The sequence below is a fragment of the Carettochelys insculpta genome, chromosome 28 (genome assembly GCF_033958435.1).
Source record: "Carettochelys insculpta isolate YL-2023 chromosome 28, ASM3395843v1, whole genome shotgun sequence".
Classification (NCBI taxonomy): domain Eukaryota; kingdom Metazoa; phylum Chordata; order Testudines; family Carettochelyidae; genus Carettochelys; species Carettochelys insculpta.
Genome location: NC_134164.1, coordinates 522,436 through 544,181, shown reverse-complemented (window position 1 = coordinate 544,181; position 21,746 = coordinate 522,436). Strand labels below are relative to the sequence as shown.

Below are 21,746 nucleotides of genomic sequence, written 5' to 3'. Positions count from 1 at the left end.
CCACAAAGGGCCCAGCAGTTCCACCGCGCCCCACTCCCTCCCCTAGCCCAGAGAAGGGGCCAGCGGCAGGGCTCCCGCCCCTTCCAGCGGGGAGGTGGCTGCGGGGGGAAACTCGCGGGGGGCGGATGTCGCTGGCGGGATCTCCCGGGATCAGTGAGCCGGGCTGAGCTGGGGGAGGGGAGAGAGTTTGCCAGATGTCCCGGGGGGCGGGGGGGGCTGACCTAGGCCTCTGCTGCCTTCGCAGTCCGAGGGGTCGCCTAAGCACCCCCGCAGTGATCGCGAGTGTCATGAGCGCCCATCCCCCCGCCCCGTGTTAGCGTCTCCGGGACTAAAAAGCCGCTTCGTCAGGTTAGATTTCAGGCTCGTGCAATCACCAGGCGGGGCGACCCAGGGCTCCGGGTCCTGCTCCTCAAGCGGGCGCTGCCGCCCGCAGCCCGCGGACTGGAGCCGTTTTACAGGGGCCCGCGGTGCCCCCCTGACAGGCAGCAGGTTCCAAGCCGCGGCTGCTGAGAGCGGCTGCGGCGGCGCTGGTGCAGGGCTCGGCCGCGCCGCACTTCGCCGGGGCGACGGTACAGCTCGAGGCCCGAGCAGGCTCTCTGCCTTTGCACGTGCGCACCAGCGGGGACGCGCCCGGCGGCTGTGTGCGAAGAAGTGCTCGGAGCTGGAGGCTCCTACCCTGCAGGGGCCTCCCGCGGATATTCCCCGCTCTAGGCGCCCCAGTGCGCACAGGTGCCGGCGCTGCACCAACAGGGCCCGGCCGCCCGCCCGCCTTCCTCGCGGCGCTAGCAGACCGGCAGGTCCCCTTCGCTGAGGGCCGACGTCTGCTCGGGGTCACACGGTTGTTCCCCGGGCGCAGCGGGCGGGTGGCAAACGAGAGCCGCGGTGACTCCTTTTCCCGACCTGCCGACTGGCGCTGCAATTTGCAGAATGCGCGTCCGTCTCCTTCCCGCCCCCCCGGGAGTGTGGTGAGAGCCCCACCCATCGTCCCCGCAATCCCGCCTGCTGCCGCCGCCCGTGGTGTGGGGAACTGGCAGGGCTGGGTCGGTTCCAGGGGAGCGCAGCTGCTCCCCTCGCTGAGGAACAAGGCGCCGCAGCACCTCTGCGGTTCCCATGCGGGGTGCGGGAGAGAACGTGTTTAACGGGGGTTCTGGGTTCTGCGTTAAAGGGGGGAGGGGCCGGGACAATCTGAAAGCCCCTCCCCCAGCGGAGTGAAACGCAGCCCTCGTACGAGCGCAGACACAGGCAGTCTCGGAGCACCCCGCAGACCAACAGGTTTATGGCGAGGTGTGGTGGGTGAGACCCACTTCAGCTAGTGGAGCAGAAATGAGCAGCGTGACGCCACCCCTGAGACTAGCAGGACTCGTCCTCTTCCTCCAGCGCCGACCCCAGGGGCCCTGATTTGCGGTTCCCTTAGCGGCGGCTGCGCCCCTGTTTACCCAGCATCGGGCAGAAAAGGCTCATGCAAAATGCAAGGAGGTGCGCGCAAGACGCTGCCGGGGAGCTCAGTGGTTAGAGCAAAGTTTACCGGGGGGGGCGGATTTCACTGGTTCCTCTACCCCCGAAATACAAATCGCACCCGGTTTCCTAAGCTCTAGCCCCGCGCGGCAGCCGCGAGACGGGAGGTACAGTTGCTGGAGGCCGCGCCCGGGGAACGCATGTGTCGGGGGGGGTCTATCCCCCAGGCCCCCGCGCTGCGGCCACAGGGAGAAGGTCCGGCTGTGATGGAGTGGGGGATACCTGTGTGTGTGTGAGTGGCTCACAGAGGCTGTGGGGCTCCTGCTGAGGGTAACCCTGACGGCCAGGTAACACCTTTGTACTGCAGACAAAGGAGGAGGTGGAGCCTGAGGGGGTTTGAATTGGAACTGGGAGTTGGAAGCAGTTAGTCTGGGCTGAGGGAGAGAGAGACCAAGGAGGGGGCCAGGCCCCGGCTCTGGGGGCCCCTCGGGGCCTCCTCTCCCCAACATGAATTGGACTGGCTGTCTCTGCCTGCTGTACTGACTCCTCTGTATGATGCTGTGTCCTGTCGGCTAATAAACCTGCTGTTTTACTGCTGAGTGAGAGACTCTCCTGCCTGCGGACGGGGTGCAGAGCTTGGGGGACCCCAGAACCCCATCACACTGGTGTTAGAAGTGGGATGTTCTGCACCCTGAGGATGGAGCATCCAGCAGTAAGTGACCGGGGCCCCGGAAGAAGTGGGGCCTGCGAGACCCAGGTGTGCTGAAGGGCAGTGAGGTGCAGTTCCCCAAGGCGGAGGGGCCTGCGGCCGAACCCAAGCAACTGCGGTCGTGGTCCTCGAGAGGGGGTGTCACACCCGAGGAGGGGTTACTCCTGGGAATCTGTTGGAGTCGGTCCCAGAAGGTGGAGGGGCCGAGAGCCCAACCCCCAGGAACAAGTGACCCCTGAGGAGGCTGACGCTGAATGAGTTCTTCCCAAGACAGTGTGCTCATGGTCCTTGAGAGCGGGTGTCACACTGAAGAAGGGGTTCCTCTGAGAGTCTGTTGGAGTCGGTCCCAGAGGGCGGAGGGGCCTACGGCCTAACCCTGGGCAGCTTGTGACCCGCAAGGAGCCTGGCACACTGAAGGGATTCTTCCAGGAATCGTGGGGTGCAGAGGGCATCAGCCTGAGAGCCTGCAACCACGCTGAGCAACTCCGCTGTGAAGTGGCAGCACCTGGAAACCGAATCGAGATTAAAGGAGCTGGACAAGGCAGCGTGGATGTGCAGTGGCAGAGCTGAGGGTTAAGGAAAATCCTGCAGAGGTGAGCCCGGATCGGGGCAGGGAACCCTGGACTGCATGGAGCTCTGAACCGAGTGGCCTGCCACAGCTCAAGGAGGGGAGGAGCGATTCCAACCCATCATCTACTAGTGGCCAAGACAGACCTGCGAAGAGTTTTCCAGGCCTGGGCCAAGGAAGGTCCCTGTGTGTCTGTGCAGGAAAGCAGCTGATCCACTGGGAATGGCAAGTTGTCTGTGAGAGAAGCTGCTTCACCTTCTGTGTGTGTGTGGAGACCAGCCGGGGGGCTGGGACAAAGGAGAGAGTGTCTCCCATTGTCTGTCTGTGTTGAACAGCAGCAGCAGCCTGGGGAGAGAGCAGAGCCTGCGTTTGGAAAAGGTGCCAATGAGGAAACTAGCCCATTGTCTGAGGAGGATTCCTCAGCCTAGGGTGGCTGGAGGATCCACCAGAAAAGAGCATTCCAGGTATGTCTCTGAATCCAGCCATGGGGGCTGGAGCAGAGGGAATGGCTCTGGGATGGGCAGTGGTATCCCTGCTAAGGACACTGGTCCTTGGTGCAAGAAAAGTGCTTCTGCTTCTGGGGAAGTGAATCCTTTGCCTGAGCCTGTGGGGGCTCGAGATGGAGCCAAGATCCCAGAGCTGGATCTGAGGGCAGCTGAAGCCCAGATGGGAAGTGGGCCTACCTCTGTGTCTCTCAGGGGGGATGATGCTTTAACTTGGTCTAATCCAGTTAGTATAATCAGGGAATCCCAGAGACCAGACGATTCTGGTACTTGTTCTTTGCCTGATGCTGAGGTGTTACTGGGAGGGGGTGAGAGGACTCTGTCCTACCAGAGTCATCCTCTCGCCAGGACACAAGAACAGACGGGCAATGGAGTTACGCTGACTGATGAAGATAAAGGAGCTGGTAGCAGAAGGGAGGAAAGGGACCCTAACCTTCTGTCCGGTGGTACTGGCCGTCTGTCTGGAGGGGGATTACGTGGGAATCTGCCTGATGGGCCAGAAGTGATCCTGGGTGTAGGTGAAACCCAGGAGCTGGTTGTGCCTCAAGGGAGCAGTGCCCCTGTGGAGACAGACAGGGGTGAGTTATTGTTTGGGGGAGCTCTTGAGGAAGAGAATTTCCCTGAAACTTTTCCTGACCCGTCTGTGGGGACTGCAGAAAATGGGAGTGAGGTGGAGGAGAGTGAACAGGAAAGGTGCTTGTCTGTAAGCACCAGAGCAACCCTTTGCCTGGGGAGAAGTTTGTTTCAGCTCCTGATGGCCAGGACCTGCCTGAGTGTGAAACCACTGGCTGTGCTCTGGAAGGGTCCAAAGCAGGCAGTGTAAAAGTTTCTCAGGAATTGGAAGTTGGTGCAAGTAAAGTGAAAACTATCAGGGAATGTGAGCAGCCCTGTGAGAACCAAGTGAAACGGCTGCACCGTCAGTCTCTGTAGGATGCAGGAGAGGGCCAGCAATTCCCCATCTCCAGATGCTAGAAACACTTATATTCTCACACTGGACTCCAATTCTGATTCCATGGGGAGGCAGTAGTTGGAGGTGGAAGGACAAAGGAGCTTTGGGCCTGGTGGGCCAGTAAGGGATAAACAGGGATTCCTTCATGTGGATTCTGTGTCTGGGACTCACAAAACAACTCTCAGAAAGCAGTTTGGTTTGCAAATTTCCAGACTGGCAGGAAGGGGGCCATCTCCCTGAGATCATCAATGGCCCAGCTCTTGTTAGAAGGGAGGGCACACCCAGAGAGATCAGATTTCCACCCCAGGGGGCAAGAGAGAAGATTAGAACTTGATGGTGCTAAGAAAGGCCTCAGCCATTTATCCCCAAAATACCAGATTCTCAAGGAGGTTACACAAAAGTTGTGGTCTACCAAAGAGCAACGTAAATGTACAGTTGCAATGGGTTTGTTCTGTTACTCACGCTGACTGCTGTAACCAAGGGGTGCTGCTACCAAAAGCTGTAGAATTGTACCATGCACTGAATGTTTGAAAAGAGCCATGTGACATGATGACATTGATGTAGAAGCATGAATTGTATGTTGAAGGAGTCTGTAACTCTGAAATGTCACCATTGTTCCCTGTAACTAGTCTTGCAACCTCTGACATGAGAAGGAACATTCCAAACCTATTGTGTGGCATGGAAGGGGAAACTGAGGCACACAACCATTTTGGTGGTCTGGCTAAATGCCAAGGATGGAAGCATTTGTACCTTCTTTTACTGGACTGTAACTGAATTCCAAACATTGGCTGGAGCAGCTGTATGGGCTCTGCCTGCCCGATTTGAGAACGTGGCTGACGGACCGGGGCTGAAGCAGGGAGACCCACCAACCTGAGGGAACTAAAGGGACTTGTCCGGCTGCATCACATGAAAAGGGCCAATACCAAGCTCCTGAGTTGGAGCCTCCCCCAGCAGGATTATGACATGGAGGTGGTGCACATCAAGGGGAGCACTGAGGGTGCAGCCGATGCCCAATCACGAGGGGAGGGCCCCAAACTTCCCCAGGTCACTGGCTGAGTGACCCCGCTCAGTTCGGTCTGGAAGCGGGGAGAGATGTGATGGAGTGGGGGATACCTGTGTGTGTGTGTGTGGCTCACAGAGGGTGTGGGGCTCCTGCTGAGGGTAACCCTGACAACCAGGTAACACCTTTGTACTGCAGACAAAGGAGGAGGTGGAGCCTGAGGGGGTTTGAATTGGAACTGGGAGTTGGAAGCAGTTAGTCTGGGCTGAGAGAGAGAGAGAGACCAAGGAGGGGGCAAGGCCCCGGCTCTGGGGGCCCCTTGGGGCCTCCTCTCCCCAACATGAATTGGACTGGCTGTCTCTGCCGGCTGTACTGACTCCTCTGTATGATGCTGTGTCCTGTCGGCTAATAAACCTGCTGTTTTACTGCTGAGTGAGAGACTCTCCTGCCTGCGGATGGGGTGCAGAGCTTGGGGGACCCCAGAACCCCATCACACCGGCCTACAGCGGTAGCGTATGAGCAACCCGCAGCGGTGTCGGGTTCCGGCTGCTGGGCCCAGAGCGCCCCGCTCCCGCGGAGCGGGTGGGAGCCGGGTTCCGAGCTGTCCCGAGCAGAGCCCCGGCCGCGAGGCAGCCCGTGAGGTTCGCTGCAGAGTCCCGCGGGCGCGGGCGCGGGCGCGGGCTGGGTTCCTTAGCCCCGCACGTGGCGAAGGGCTCCGGCGGGATCCGCGCCCAGGCGCTCAGGGCTGGATCGAGCGGGATTGCCGGCGCTGGCGCTGTGCCAGGGCCTCTTCGGCCGTGCACAGCCGGGCTCGTGGGTCCCCAGTCTCCCCGCGAGGGCCGGCGCGCGGCTTGCGAAGCGGCTAGACCCAGTCCGCCCCCCCGCGCTGCCGGCTCCGACCGCCCCCGCTGCGCGTTCGGTTCCAGGGGAGAGCTGGGGAGCAGGGCTGTACGCGCCCCTCCCCCGGCTCCCGGCCGTCTGCACAGGCCGCCAGCGCCCGGACGTGCGCTCCCCTCCGGGGGAGGAGCGGGGATGGTGACTTCGGGCCGATACATCCCCCCACCCCCGTCTGGCGAGGCCCGGAGCTCAGAGTGGGGGGAGGGGGACAAAACGCCAAACCGGGGGCGAAGCGGCGGGTGGTTCGCAAAGCTGAGCCGGTTTGTTCCCCGCCAGCGTCGCAGAGCCCGGCCCGGCCCGCAGACGAACTGATCTCCCTTGTAAATCTAACCCGAGCGGGGGCGTCCGGCCGCAGCCGGGCTCTCGGCCCCAAGCCCAGGTCCTGCAGGCGGAGGCGGCGCGCAGAAAACCAGCCCCGGGGCGTCTGCGCGATTTTAAATCTCCCTCGGGCCGCTCCCCGGGCTCGCCCGGTGTTGCCGAGGCCAGTCGCGCCCGCCTCCGGATGGAAACGGCTTCGGAACCTTTCCCGTCAAACGCCGCACCCCTCCGAGACCGCTGGCAAAGGGGGCGGGGGTCCCTACGGAACCGGGAGGGGACGCCACCAGCCCCGCGTCAGAGCGATCGCCTGGCGGGGCTGGGATCCGCCTGAGACTCCAGACCCCGAATCGCGGGTGGCCCCGGCGGGAGCAGGCGCTTGGGCTGCAGGAGGGGCGAGGGGCCGCCTCGGAGCTGGGCTCCCGGGGCAAAAAGCCCCGATCGAAAGGGGACAACAGCCGCGTCTCCCCGCCCTGGGCTTGGGAACGGGCGGTGGTTTCAAGGCGAGGTGGGCGCGTCGTGGCTCCTAGGACGCTCCCAGGCTGGAGCGCAGGAGATGGCGAACGTCTCGGCTCACACCTGCGCTGGGTTTTCGCATCCACAACCCGGCGCCACTTGGCACCAGCACGTTCGCCCAGTTCGCTACGGCGCCGGGTCTCGACGTGCGGTCCCGCCGCCCCTCCTGACACACGGGGCTGGGGGTGACCAGGGACCGGCCGTGGTGCAGCTCCGCGGTGAGCCAGCCCGGACTGTAAACTCAGGGCACGAGCCTGCTGTGGGCCCAAGAGCAAACAGGAACGTCCCCCTCCGGCTGCAGCTAGGTGGGACGAAAGCCGGCGAGGAGAGTCAGGTCCTGCCCGCCGTGCACGGAGGAGAAAGCCACGTCTGCCCCCGAGCCCTGCGGACAGGCGGCTACTCCTGCTGAGGACAAGCCCCCCGGCCCCCCGCGATGCTGCGCTGGTGAATTTCTCTGCCACCCGCAGAGGGTTGCCAGCTCGCCGCATTATTTGGCCCCAAAGCCCCAGCTCTCGGAGTCCTGGGACTACCTGAGAACCCCACTGCTCGCTTAGCAATGAGGGGCGTTTCTCACGCCGGTGGCTTCGGAGGAGAACGGGGCACCGCGACCTGAGCGCGCCGGCGGACCCGAAACAGGCGGCAAAGCCGAGCACCCAAACCGCTTTCCAATCGCACTAGCGCTGCTGAGCGCTGTGACCGGGGCAGGACCACTCCGCCGCCCCGAGCTGCTGAGCCCTTCCGCGGCCCTGCAGAACGGCGGGCGCAGCCCAGGTGCCTTTTTGCCCCGGGTGGGAGCTGCACCCAGCTTGCAGGGGGCAAACCAGAGCCCGAGGGCGGCGGCCTGACCCGGGCGGGGAGCTGCAGCGGAGGAGGGAGGCCTCAGCACTCCCGGCGCTCTGGCCTCATTTGCGGCGCTGATCCTCAGGCCGGAGCGGCGAACTCTGCTTCCCTGCGGCCTGTGCCAGCGCCCGAGCCACGTCCAGGCCCCGCACCAGACCGGCGGGGGAGACCGGGGCCTCTGGCCGGTGGGCGATAGCGGGGGGCGGGCAGCCCCCGCTGACGGGGCGCCGCGAGGCAGGCTGGCGACCCGCCAGGGGCGGTCCCGCTGAGCGAGCTGCCAGGCGGCTCAGGAGCCCCTTCTCCCGCAGTGCCACCGGGCTGGGTTCAGCCCGTGCAGCCCCGGGGCAGCCAGAGCAGGCGGGCCGGAGGAACCCCGCGGGGAAGGGGCTTGTCTCGTGCCCTGCGGCGAGGCCGGCAGGAGTGAAGCTGCGGCGCGGGGAGCCCGGCACTCGAGTCCCGGCTGCAGCTGCTCCGCCCCGGGCTGGGCACCGGGCCGCCTGGCTAGTCCTAGCCTCGCTGCAATGGCTGGGGCCGGCCCCGCGCGCTGCTGCCGGTCACAACCCCCGGGCCGGCCTCGCACGCAGCTCCCCGCCTCTCTGGCCGCCCCGCCCGCTTGTGGCAGAGGCAGGCGGGGCCTGAACGCCCGCGGGGGTGCCCTCCCCTGCCCTGGGATCCCGGGCAGCCCCAGCCCCAGCCCAGGGCCGGGCAAACCCGGGAGAGCTCCCCGGCTTGGGCCAGAGGGAGGAGACCCGCTCTGGGAGGGCTGGCGGGGGGAGGCACATCCAGACCCGGGGGCTCAGCGGAGGCGGACGGGCTGGGGGCGGAACCAACACGCTTGCAAGCTTGGCCCAGGCCAGCGCATGTCCCTTCGGCGGGCGGGGAGGGGACGGGGCCGAGAAGTGAGGAACTGGCCGGGACAAAGCCTGGCCCCGCCCTCTGGCTTGGGATGTGCCGGATCGGGGCCCTGGCGCCGTCCAGTGGAGCCCGCCGGGAGCTTTTCTTGGCACGTGGCTGGGCTGGGACCCATGGGTGGGCCCGATCCCCCGCCCTAGGCGCAGCAGGCGGGACGGGGCAGGTGTGAACGCAACCCGTCGGCGGGAGACGTGACCGGCTTAGAACCCGTTCCGCTCGGCTCTGCTGCCGCGTCAGTCCCCGTGGCGTCGCGGCCGAGGGAAGGAGGACGGGATCGGGAGGCTGCGGAGCTGTCAGCCAGCCGGTCTCCTGCCTGTCCCACCCGCGGCGCGGCGCCCAGCGGGGTGGGGCTTCTGGCGGCTGCTGGGCTCTGCTGACTCGCAGTCCCCGGGAGGCGGCGCAGCCCTGAGCTCCCCCGCCTCGCCGCCGTGCCTGGCAGCCGGGGCCTCACAGAAAGCAATGTCTCCAAGGCGTCCGCCCGCCCTCCTGCCTGCGCCCAGAGCCCGTCTGCACGCAGCCTTCGACCTCCCTGCTCCAGAGAGCCCCAGGGGCTGGCGTCGCCGTAACCCTTTGCAGCCCACGCCTTCCTGGGCCGGGCTCTGCCGAGGCGCCGCGCCCGCTTTGGACCTGGGTGGTTTGGGCGCTGGCGAGACAGCCGGAAGCTCCCGTGGCCGCGCCGGGAGACGGCCGGGTTTGCTTTCCAGTGGCTCTGGCAGATCCCGCGTAGCCTCCGAGTCTGGCTCCTCCTTCTTCCCCTGCCCCGGCCTCGCGGCAGCAGCTACATAAGCGCGGGGACCGGTGCCGCCCAGAGGCCGCAGTGACTTTGCAAAGCCCCGTCAGACCAGGGCCCGCCGCAGAAGCAGCCACGGGCGGGCCCGGCCTTGCGTGGGGGGCGTGCGGAGGCTTGTCCCGGATGCTGGGGAAAGCCCCTTATTTGTAACGCCAGCGGGTTACTCGCCATCTCCAGGCTGAGCCAGGCAGGCCACTGGCCGGGCGAGAAGAGCGCGCGTCAAAGCCACGCGGCCTCCGGGTGCCGCTGGGCTCTAGACTGGCGCCCTGCACTGGCCTTTCCAGCTGCCTGCAGGCGGGTCAGCCGGGCCGGTTGTGGGGCGCTGCGGCCCTGCGCTCAGACCCGGAGCAGAGGATGCGCGGAGCGCTGCCCCAGCTGGGGTCTGGCCGAGGCAGGGCGCCGGGCGCTCAGAAATGCCAAAGGGGTTCGGGCGCCCTAAGCGCAGCTGCCCGGCCTGCAAAGCAGAGCGGTGAGAGGAGGCGCAGGAGCGGGGCTCGGCGCCGCCAGGACAGGCCAAGGCGGTCGGTGCGGCCTAATGGGTAGGGGGACTGCCCGGGAGTCAGAAGTCCTAGTCACAGGCTGCGCTTGGGCATTGCTGTCCCCCTCCCGCTCTACCTAGTTCGCCTGCAGCGCCCAGCACCCAGGGGCCCCCTTCGGCCGCGCGTCGCTCACTGGGGGTCTCTGGCCACCCCGCTGTGCTCCCTGTCGGCTCCCTGGCTTTGCAGGAGGTCCTTGGTGTGCCCCTTCCCGAGCAGCCCGCGTCTCCAGCCGGCTCCGGGGGTGCTGCTTGCCCCAGCCTCCTCCGCCTGGGAGGACAAACGCAGGAGAGGTTCCCCGCTAGACGCTAGGCAGCTTCCTTACGTCTTGCGGCTGCTTTCGGGCTGCCCGAAGGCGGCAGAAGGCAGAATGGCCCGATCCTGTCACCCGGTGCTGGGAGGGATCCCAAGAGCTTCAGCTGTAGCAGGACTGGCCCCATAACTCAACACCTCCATTGTATCAGCTCCCGGGGCAACGGGGAGCAGGGGTGGGGTGGGGGGGTCTGTCCTCAGCGCAATCAGCTCTTTGGGTGCTCTGTGCCTCAGTTTCCCCATTTTGTGAAAGGCCTTTGGACAGCTCTTTGCAGGCCGCTGACTCGAAATACCAGGTTACACTCCTGAGCCCTGGCACTGAGCCTGCTGGGGCATTCACTTGACACACACCCCGTAGGCGTGATGACTTTTCACTCTGGCCATGTCTCTGATGGTGCTCAGCTCTGCGCTGGACTTGGTGCAGTGCCAGTCAGGCGCACCCATTTTGGGAATTGAGGGCAGGACCCCTTTTGTTGCAGTGTGCCAGCTGCCCGCCCTGCATGCCAGCCACTCATGCAACAGGCAACCTTCCAGAGGGTTTGGCAGTACACTGGCATGGCCATACAGGGACACAGCATGACAGGCCTCCAAGCCACAAAGTGTGATGCATGGGGCGTGAAGGGGGCAAGGCAAGCCAAACAAACTCTCTGCACGGTGGAGGACGTCTCAGCCCAACAGGCAGCTGCAGCATTAGTCAAACCCAGAAAGTCAAATTTCAATCAAGGAAAAAAAAAATCACTTTTAAATGTCTTTAGCTAATGAAAAGGCGGCACACTTCTGGAGGGACCTTGCTGATTAGCCAAAATGCCTGTGCCTGTGTTCCGTGCCGCAGGCAAGGCTGTGTGTGTGTGTGTGTCCCCAGAACCCGCTTGGTAAAAGGACCCCAAGTAACTCTGCTGTGTGCCATATGGATCCCGCCCCCCCAGCTGCTCTTAGTCACGCAGCCAGTTGGGAACGGGCAGAAAATCATGAGGCAGTAGTGCCAGACAGTCAGCAATCATGAAACCCAAGCAGGCCTGTATGACCCACATGACTCCAGCAGCTGGGGCTTAAAAAATGCTGAACATGTGCCAGACTTATGCTAAAAAAAATCACAGAGTTTAGCAACACACTACAGAAGGTGCTGGCCTCTCTGCAGCGCCATACATAGCCACTTTATATCCAGGGGAAGCCACCGCTGGGGTGTGTATGTAGCTCGCCATGGCTCTTTTTTTTTTGAGGGTATGGCTGCAGATGAAAATACACATTTTGTGTCCACCAGGGTGCTGAGGATAGGCTGAGCAAAGCAGCCTGAGCTCTAGTTGACGGTCACTGGGATGAAGGAGCCTGTTGGTGGTTTGGTGGGGACTTAAAAATGACATGCTTCCAAAACAGAAAATATCTTTGGACTAGTTGGGCCGCCATCTTTGTAGATCAACGATCATCACTGGCAAAGTGCATCAGAACCTTCAGAAGCAAGCGGCGCAATAGTTAAAGCAATACAACTGAAGTGTTATTTAAACCTTCTCAAAAAAACCAGAGGTCACCAAATGGAACAGAGCAGATAGTAGCTCACACAATACAGGTCAGTTGCTGGAATGCCTTGCCAAAGGCCCTTTGGAAGGCCAAGCCTACAGCAGGCTTCAAAAAAAGAACTAAAGAGATGCATGGAGGTTTTAGCCAGGATGGGCAGGGATTTTATTTGTTTATTTAGGGCTGGCATCCCCAGCCTCTGTTTGGCTGAAGCTAGGAATGGACAAATGGTGATCCGTGATGTTTACCCATATTGTTCATTCCCTCTGGGACACCTGGCACGCTCAGAAGACCGGGCCACTGGAATCCTTTAGTTTGCCTTTTGCTCCCGATCTGTAGCTCAGTGTCACTGATAGTGTTATGAAATTGTTGAGTATCTTTATGGAACACACCTCTCCATGCCCAGTATGGTCCCAGGCCTGCTTTTAATGAGCTTTACAAGACAAAGCCCTGGCTCTGTAAACACCTATTTTAGCCATACAGCAGTAGGAGAGCTAGTCACATGTGATCTTACACATGCATGCTTGTCGTTGCAAGGTTCTAGTCTATGGCTTCCCATAACACACATAGTGTTTCTCACCCCCCCCCCCCACCCCGCAACAGATGTGAGGACGGCCATGCTGAGAGATGAAGGGACTTACCCAAGGTCACGGCTGGTGGCTCTCAGAGTTGCAATTCCCAGCTCCTCCTCTAATGACTAGCGCCACAGCTCCCTCAGAAAGTTGTTGCTTACCAGCCACAGATATTATCTGACTTCCTATAATGGGGCAAGAGTTCTCCCTTTATGAGTCCAGCCACACGTTCTCCTGCTGGTCAGGCTCCCACCATCCCTCCTGGCTGGACTCAATGGAGAAGGAAATGCAGGGAGAACCAAGCAATTCTGAGCACAAAAGATGGTAGCTGCCTTGTGCCAATTCTCTGTTTAATGGAATCTACTTTATGAGCTCCAGAATTCCCTAGCCCCCCCCCCACCCCAGCAAAATAATTGGAGGAAAAACTTGTGGTCTCCCAGGAGTTTCTGCAAGGATACAATGGTCTGTGCTTTCCCAAGGGCTCAGGGCAATGGTGTTAAGGGTTCATCCAGATCTGGACTTTGAGAAGGGTTCAGCTCCTACTGGGACTCTGACTTGCTGGTTTTCCAAATGCATGAAGATATGGAGAACTTGGGCAATCTGCAGGTGCTGGAAGCTTTTGACACTCCTAGCCAGCATGATCAGCAGAAGGTACAAAATCACCCTGTGTTAATTTAGCAACAGTCGACATGTCCCTTGGCCAGAGGAAGCTGTGAGCTCCTAAGGGAAGGAGGAGTGGAACTGAGGTTGGCTTGGGCACCATCTGTGCAGTGAGTCACCAAGGAGACATTCATCTTTGGCCTGGGAAGAGTGGGCTCTGAGCCTGATCCTTCACTGGTCTGCACCTCCTGAAGTCACGTGTGCCCGTGTGAAGTGGGAGCGTGGATAACTCAAGTGGCCAGGCCAGGGAGTAGCTGGTTCTTAGTCTGCAGACAAACCTGAGGGGACAAGGTGCAGCTCCATTACTCAATTGTCGGTTTGGTTACGTATGAATAGTCCAGCCTGGCTTTCATCCACTGCTGCCATAACACTGGGGGGAGAAAGTGGGGATGGTGGGGTGTCTGCTTTCAAATGCTCATTCACTCCTGAGCTCTTCCCTGCTCCTGCTGACTTTTTGACTGAATCGCTGTGTGCTGAACGGGTCACCTCCCCCAGGAGAGGAGCATCAGCCACTCTTCATTTAGGACCTCCTCCAATCCAGCACACATGTATTATGGGAGAAGCTCACTGAAGTCAGCGGGACCAGGCGGAGGTGTAAAGTTAAACAAATACTTCAGTGTTTGAAGGATCAGGGCCAAATTCAGCAGATTAATAGAGTTGTAAAAGAGCAGGAGACCATTAACAGCACCTAGTCTGGCCTGCTGTGTAACAAAGTTTACTCAGTTGCTCCTGTATTGAACCTAATAGCGGTTGATAGACCTTCTGTGGCACTTGGGTTGGATTTCCAATCCTCACCCACTTCCAAACCAAATTATATTGAGGATCCTCTGGGGAGGAGATTCCCATCGTGAACATGGCATTATTCAAGTTTCTTCTTCACAGCTGTGAGAACTCTTTCTAGCGGCCAGAGCTTGATTTTCCCTACCTCCTTTTCACAGCGATTAAGAAACCAAATTGGACCACGTTACATTCAAAGCATTTTTATTAACACTATATATACAGTTTTCTCCACTAACAAAAACAGAAAGGGGTTTGGAGCAAAGCCCTGACACTAGAGGGAACTGTCTCTCCCCACAACCAGGTTAAAGAGAACTCTTGTTTTGATCAATTTTATACACATGAACTTTATGTACAATTCATTTCCCCCCCTCTGCCCTTATTTGTACAAGGCAACATAAATAGGAATCCTGGGACTGTACAACATATGAGAATGCTTTTTAAAACTGCAGCTTTAAAAAAAATACTATTTAAAAAAAAATCCAAGATTTTTTTTTCCTTCTACTTTTGGATGTTGTTTTGTCAAAAAATATAGGCATCTACTTTGACAGTAGTGTAACTGACAAGTGGAGAGCACTGTTAGAAAACTGAAACTGTTAATAGTGTAATTTTCTTTTTCAAAATAACTTAAATCATTCCTGAAACACTTTAAATATTTTTTTGCATTTTTTAAAATAACCACTATATATTTTCTGAGACTCCCAAGAGAAGGTCAGATCTCAACCAGCATTACACAGTGTGGCTTCCACGGATACCAGGGACACTTTACACCAGTTGAGAAACTGACCTGGAAGGGCAAAATCTCCTCTGACCCTGGAGTAACTCTGGCTTACATTGGGGTGACCAAGCTCAGAATCTGGTCCTCATCCATTACTGAGATTTTTTTGAACTCTAGTTTAGACCAGCTGATGATCTAACAAAGAGAGCCAAAATTCTTCTCTGTAAACTTGGGGGTAACACGTCAATCTGGAGCAGTGCTGGATTTACACTGGTGTAAATGAAATCAGAATTTAGTCTTTCCCCACTATTAGGCTTTGGCCCTTCTCTGGCACAGTCCCTTCAGTGATGTTAGATACTTTCCAGTTCTGTACAATGGACATGTCTAAGAATTGACTTGAATTATTTAAAATATATGGATTTTTTTTTTAAAAAAAGAAGACAACTAAAAAGTGTGGCACCTCTTATTGCCCTTTTTAGCTTAAATTGTGCTTCCATCTCCAGTCTGACCCTTGCAAGGACAGATGAGAGGGAAGAGGCAGATGCATAATTTTTTTTTTTCCTCCTGGATCACCTGGGCATGGAGAAGTACCCTACCCTGATGTGGATGGATCCAAGTGTGTTTTTTTGTTTTTTTTGTTTTTAATAACGTCCCGCCAGCAGAGATATTCTTCCAGCGTCCTCAAGGAGACGCGCCACAGACAACTCACCCAGAAGGTAAAAGAACCAGTTGGGCTGCTCTTGGATGCTTGCAGAGGCGCAGTGTCTCTTGGCCTCTGGCCAGAAATGGGGAGTATGTGGAAGGGATGTTCCCACATTCTGCCTCAGGTGGCAGTGGGTGCAGAGGACCCCACTGAAAGTGGGGACATGGTGGAAAGGAATTGGCCACTCTCAAGCTTTACAAAACACACACCACACACACACACAAAAAAAACAAAACCCTTCCAAACCCTCTTCCCTGCTCCTGCCTCACTTTTGAATCATCCTCTGATCTTTTTCATCCTTTGCTGCCCTGTAAGTCCTGAGACGGGCTGGAATGTTGGCACCTGGTGGCCTTTGTCCTAAAACAGACCCACATTTTAGGAAGGGTCTGGCCGCGACGGTGGCAATCTCCTCTCTTCCTCCTCTGGTCCAAGGAGGCTGGAGGTTAGTAGACGGCCCCCGGGTGGGGAGGTGGCCCGGGCGAGGTATGATGCACGGCATTAGGGAGCAAAGCTTGATGCTGTAAATGAGGTCCACTGAGGCTCTGGTGGTGGTACCAGGAGTTGGGCTCCTCCAAGTAGCTGGGGGAAGAGCTGTAGGGGAGCTGCAGGGGGACCTGGTTCCTGCTGGAGGGGTTGCTATGAGAGTTACTGTCCCAGACGGCAGGAGAAGGAGGCGAATTGCAGGCCATGGAGTCGCTGTTGTTGGGGCTGTGTTCCAGTGGCACCTCACCATTTTTGTAGAGCTTCTTGAACTTGGATCTCCGGTTCTGGAACCAGATTTTCACCTAGAGAAAGGGAGGGAAGCGTGACTCTTTTTCACACAGTCTGTATGCAATGGAGTGCGGGGAATGGAGTGACGCAGGAGCAGAAAGGTTAGCGCGTGGGAGGATTTGCTCTCTCTCCAGCCCACGTGGCAGGGAGGGGTTGTTGCTCTGGGAGCTAATGACAAGTTCCTTCAGATGCTGAGTGTCCCTGTTGCTGCAAGAGCCACCAAGTGAGGAAACAAGGACTGGGGCAAACCTGAGGAGGTTCACTTCAAAGGACAACAGATGGAAGTTTCAGCTGACTTCCTGTTCCACTTAAAGTGGCAAAGGAAGGAGTGGGCAGAGGCAGGGAGAGGAAGAGAGAGAAATTTGGGGTGGTGGTAATGGTGAGGAAGAAGGTGGGTGAGATGGAGACAGGGCTGATTTAAGCCATGTTGAGGCCTTAAGTTATGTCAGGTTGAAGAGGCCCCATAGCATTACCCAAACTGGTGTGTTAGTCTATTAGAGGCCCCTCCTAATCAGAGGCCTGAAGCTGTGGCTTACTACCCTTTGCCAGCATCCTCTGTCCTGGCTGACTGAGCTTGTGCATAAACCCCGCACAATCCTGGAGAAGGCAGAGCCTCCATGGCAGGGAGGACAGGAAGGAGAGGACAGAACAGCCCATGAAGAGCCCAACAAGCCTCCTGTCGGGGTTGCCAACATGTGTGATTCTTTTTATTGCCAGTCTCACAATGGCTGGTGGTTTGTGTAAAGCCCCAGCTCCACCCTTCCCACGATGAGCTGAAATGCTCAGCTTGCCTTTAAAACTGACGCGTCCAGCCCTCCAGGTGGCCCAGGGAAGCTTGAAGACGTGACCTGACGGCTCATGACAGGCCCAAATTAATGTTTACAAGAAACGTCAGGTGTTTTAAGAGGATTTGGGGCTGGTGGGGAGGGGGAGGAGGATCTGACATGATTTTTGAACACTTGGGGTTGGCACCACTATGTACATGGAACATCCCTGCCTCGTGCCATATATGGGGGCACTCCTCAGTTTAAGGGTCTCTTTCATCAATGATACACACCCCATTAGAAAAGTACAGACATAATGAATATCCACCCCTAGTCCAAAGGAATAAATGAGAGGGCAAACCCCCCACTATGGTTTTCAGGCCCCTAAAAAGCACCACTTCGTAAATCAAGATCCCACCCAGAGCCACATGTATGTAACTTGTTAAAGCTTTTCTGGCGTTTCCTTGTTTCCAAAGTCTAAAAGCGGCTTGCAATGCAGCGCCCATAACCACATTAAACCAAACAAACCACCACCACCAAAAATCCCTAACAAACCTAGCCCCACTTAAAGAAGGGAATCAAAAAGAACCTGCTCCCTCCTGCTCATGTCACAATCAGGCAGAGGGTGGAAAGCCCCAACCTGTACTCAGGTGAGTTGCCCACAAAAACATGCTGACCTGGAACTTTATTTAGATGTGGGCAATTAAAAGGCAGCCTGTTGTCACCATCTCTGACCCTCCCTGCATTCCTAACTCTGGTGACGCACCAGTGAGGGACGGAGAAACAAGCCCTTTATCCCACTCACCACTTATTCTGGATGTGAACCTCCACGCACATTGGAGGTGCTCCAGTGCTAGCGGGAGGGATGAGGCAGTTTCACTCATCTCAGAACTGGAGGCGGGGGGTGGGCAGCTGCTCAGACGTGTTTCTGTTAGTCTTTCCCGTCACAACAAACCCTCCCCCCAAACTGATACTGTCGTATTCAATTCTGAAAGTGAGGTAAGGGCAGAGGAGGAGAAAATCGCCCACGGTCTTCCCGAAAACAAAGCAGGGTCAGTCCTGTATCATCCCGTTTGGACTCACTATTTCATGCTTTAACTTCATATCCGTGGAATTTAGGAGCGTAAACAGGTTTCAGGTTCTGGGCCTAACTTATTGAAAGACTTTTAAAAACCCAGAAAACAAACAAGTAAACAAAAAACCACCTCCAAGAGCTTGTGTATTGACAAGTGCAACCTGCACACAGAGTAATGAGTTCTGAAAGCCTGGCTCTGGGTCTGTAGTAGATCATCCCTAACTACCCCTCACTAACCCAGGTGTCATTAGTGCCCACAATACAGTCACACTGCTCTGGTATAAATTAGCAGCTGAATTTTGAAAATATCTAGAAAGGTGACAATGACTACACACAGAGGCATATTTGTTCCTGGTTTTCTAGGTCAACTAGATCAGTGTTCTACAGACCCATGGGCCCTCCAACTATATATAAGATCTCCAAAAGGGTCCGTGCCTACACCTGAAATTTTGCAGGGGTCCGCAAATGAAAGAAGGTGAAGAACTAAACTCATTGGCCCACCAGAGCCGAACCATGCAGAAGCCAGTGAGCAGACAGAGAGGGAGAGGAACTCCAAACTGAGGCAGGCTCTATGGATCTGGTCTAAATAAGTGGGCTAAGAACTGGGCCCTGAATCTTTAAGAACTGATCCTCTTCAGGGTGAGGGGAGAAATCTCCCCCGCTGGCTGGGTGGGGGAACAAAACCAACCTCTTTTCATTTCGTGGGGCCCGGGCCTGGCTGGTGTAAATCAGAAGTGGTCCTAAAGCTCAAGCATGGAGGGTGGTGTAGCAAAGAGGATGGGGCCTCTCAGGTTAGTTTCCCATGGCTAAGCCCAGCCGTAGGAAGTGTATCTGACATGCCTGGAGAAAACCCAGCAGTTAGTTCCCAGGGACAACTCCTCAGTGAGTCCCAGTCTGACTGTATCAGGGCTTTCAGCTAAACCCAGGGCCGTGCAGAACTGGGCCGGGGCCCCACACACAGGAGGGAAAAGGAAACAGAGCAGGGTGGGTTATTTTGTTTGAAGTTACCTGCGTCTGAGTCAGCCCCAGCTGAGCAGCCAGCTCTGCTCTCTCCGGCAGTGCCAGATACTGAGCCTTTTGGAACCGCCTTTGCAGAGCTGCCAGCTGGTAGCTGGAGTAAATAGTCCTGGGCTTTCGGATCTTCTTGGGCTTCCCATTCACCATCCTCACCTCTGGCTCAGTCTCTTCCTTCACTGCCACTGGGAGTAAGAAGGGAACTGGTCAGAATCTCACAGGTGAAATGCCCCCACCCCCGCCAGTGTTGTATCCCTCCCACCAGCCATTCCCAACCCTTAGTCCTATGTGGGAGGGGGAAGGAAGGTTGGAATTGAACCTCATCTCCCAGCTCAAGAGCCCCAAGGCCAGGGAGCCAGGCATGACCTTGAACAATGGGAGCCGAGAGTGGGACAGTTCAGGGCTGATCACTGGGAGAGGCCCTTGGACAGGCTCCAGGCAGCAGAGCACCAATGGCCTGTTTTGGAGGTTGCTTTTTGGCACCAGGGATCTTTCCCTTCTCGCTCCCCCCTTGTTAGGTTTCGTTTCGCCTTTCCCCTTTCTGTCCCTGGCCGCTTCTCATCATGGCTCCTTCCACCAGCTCCCCAAACTCCTGTCTCACCCCTTCCCCGCACTTCTCCACCCAGGGGCTCCCCACCTGGGCCTGGGCTGCCAAAACCCGGCCAGTTTTCAGACCTGGCCTCTCTCCCCAGGCCGGTCCGGCAGGGTACGACAAGCCCCTCTCAAAGCAGCCTCTGCTCAGACTTATTTCCCGCGGCTGATTTGTTCAGTCAGTGGCAATCACAACCTGGTCGGTTTCTCTCTTCCCCCAAAACCCCCGATTAGAGTCTAAGTTCCTCTGGTCCTTCCACTTGCCCATCACCCCCCAGCTGCTCCTTCCCCACTCCGAGTATTCACAGGTAGAGCCCTTCCCCACATCCCCTCCCCCAGAGCCACCACATACCCCAGCGCCCTGTCCAGGCATCCCAGGGGCCAGGCTCTCTGCCCCAGCAGCCTGGGCTGGAAAGAGACAGCTCCCCCCCCGCCCCCGGTGTTCTTTTCCGTCAGGTAACTTGAGGGGCCCTGAAGCGCCTTCAGCTCTCAAGGGCAAAGGCAGGTGGGTGGGAGAGGGCGGGCAGGCGGGGGGCTAAACAGCCACTGGCGGGTGGCAGACAATGAAAGTCAGGAATGTGCAACAAACAAAGGAGAGAGAGAGCGAGAGCGCGCGTGTGTGTAAGTGTGTGGGTGTGAGCGAGTGCGAGTGTGTGAGAGTGCGAGTGTGTAAGTGTGTGTGAGTGCGAGTGTGTAAGTGTGTGGGTGTGAGCGAGTGCGAGTGTGTGAGTGCGAGTGTGTAAGTGTGTGGGTGTGAGCGAGTGCGAGTGTGTAAGCGTATGTGTGAGTGTGTGTGTGAGTGAGTGTGAGAGAGACACTTTGACATGGGCGCTGGAGTTGAGAAAGTTGTTCCTCATCCCAGAGGCAGCAAACAACCCAGCCGCGCCGCCGCGAGCCAGGAGGCAGCCCGGGGTAAGGGGGCTGCGGGGAGGGGCCGCTGCTCACTCCGGGAAGTGCCTCCTTCCCACAGCAGCCCCCGTGTCCCGCCCGCGGTCGCTGGGCTGGGGGGCGCCTCACCTGCGTCCTGGGCCGGCAGCGGCTGCTCCCGGAAGGGGCCGTACGGCCGGTAGGCGGCGCCGTAGGGGTACTCGGCCTTGGGGGGGTAGCTCCCGGCGCCCGGCAGCGCGCCCAGGCTGAACTGCGGGTGGTAGGAGTAGGCGCCGGCCGGCTGGCCGTAGGGCTGGCCCGCGTAGTAGTCCGGCTGGCTCGGGGCGGCGCTGTAGTAGCCCAGGTCGGTGAGCGAGGACTCGGGCAGGGTGGGCGAGTCCTTGGAGGCCGCGTGGCAGCTCAGCGAGCCCGACAGGTCGGTCAGGAGGCTGCCCAGCTTCTTGTCGAAGGCGCCGCTCATGGTGCCCGGAGCCGCTGGGGCGGGTCGGGGTCGGTCTCGGTCTCGGTCTCGGTCTCGGTCTCTCTTCCTCCCTCTCTCCCTCCGCCCGGGCCGCCGCGAGCAGGCGACTGAGCAAAACTCCGCAGCCCAGCCCAGCCCGGCGCTTAAAGCCTTTAATTACGGGGCAGGCGGGGAGGCGGCCGCGCGCCCATTGGCTCCAGAAGTATTGCCTGGGAGGCAAAACCGCCCGCTCGGCTCGGCTCGGCCGGCTCCCCTCGGAACAACAAAGAGCCGGGGGGGGGGGGCTCAGCCGCCCAGTCACCCCTGCAGGGAGGGGGCAGCCGCGGGGCCCCAGAGCCCAGGCCGGGGGTCTCTGGGGGGTGTCCCGTGGGGTGTAAGTGCTGGGGGCCTACGGGGAGACGTGCGTGTGTTTTGGGGGGTCCTGTGGGTGCCCCTAAGAGCCGGTGGCTGAGTTGGCAGCCGGGAATGTGCGGCTCCGTGAGGCGCTTAGGGACGAAGGTGTTTGGCTGAGGCTCGGGGTAAGTCTGCGGGAGGGGTTACCCCAGAATCCTGTGTGCTGGTGTCCGGAGGAGTCGGGGGCGCCGGGGCCGGGGCCGAGCGGGCTGTGTGCGAGGGTGTTGTGCGAGGGTCGGGTCCATTAGTTAACCCTCTGGCAGCCCTAGCCCCTAACCCCCCCTTTGCCCCCCGCCACCACCAAAGCACCCAACGCCTAAGCCCAGGCTCTGCTTCTGGGGGCAGCGCTGGGTCCGCTCCGAGCGACCCTTTGCGCCTCTCCTGAGTACCCCGCCTGGCCCTGCAAGCATCCTTCCAGGGCAAACCCTGCAGCGCTCCAGAGGCTGCGTCCCCGTCCTACCGCTCTGGGTCCTGGTGAGCCTTTGTCTCCCCCCAGCCACGCTGCGTCCCAGCCCGGCGTCTGGATTTTCCTTCACCCTCCAGAGT

The 21,746-nt window shown here is 58.8% G+C and overlaps 1 protein-coding gene across 1 annotated transcript; it reads right to left on the bottom strand.

Moving 5' to 3' along the window:
- Positions 1-15,508: 15,508 nt before the first annotated feature.
- DLX3 (distal-less homeobox 3) lies at positions 15,509-20,873 on the bottom strand. Its single transcript, XM_074979129.1, has 3 exons — positions 20,477-20,873; positions 18,863-19,053; positions 15,509-16,029 (listed from the first exon to the last, which is right to left on the bottom strand). The coding sequence occupies exons 1-3, from the start codon at positions 20,805-20,807 to the stop codon at positions 15,688-15,690; spliced, it is 864 nt and encodes a 287-aa protein (XP_074835230.1). The 5' UTR covers positions 20,808-20,873; the 3' UTR covers positions 15,509-15,687.
- Between the last annotated feature and the right edge of the window lie 873 nt (positions 20,874-21,746).

Bases quoted from the DNA above. Each gene is read 5' to 3' on its own strand.
- DLX3 (XM_074979129.1), bottom strand. From the start codon at position 20,807: ATGAGCGGCGCCTTCGACAAGAAGCTGGGCAGCCTCCTGACCGACCTG. The intron at 19,054-20,476 runs GTGAGGCGCCCC...TCTTACTCCCAG, and splicing joins GCTGCCGGCCCAGGACGCAG to TGGCAGTGAAGGAAGAGACT. The intron at 16,030-18,862 runs GTAACTTCAAAC...CCCTTTCTCTAG, and splicing joins TGGGGCTGACTCAGACGCAG to GTGAAAATCTGGTTCCAGAA.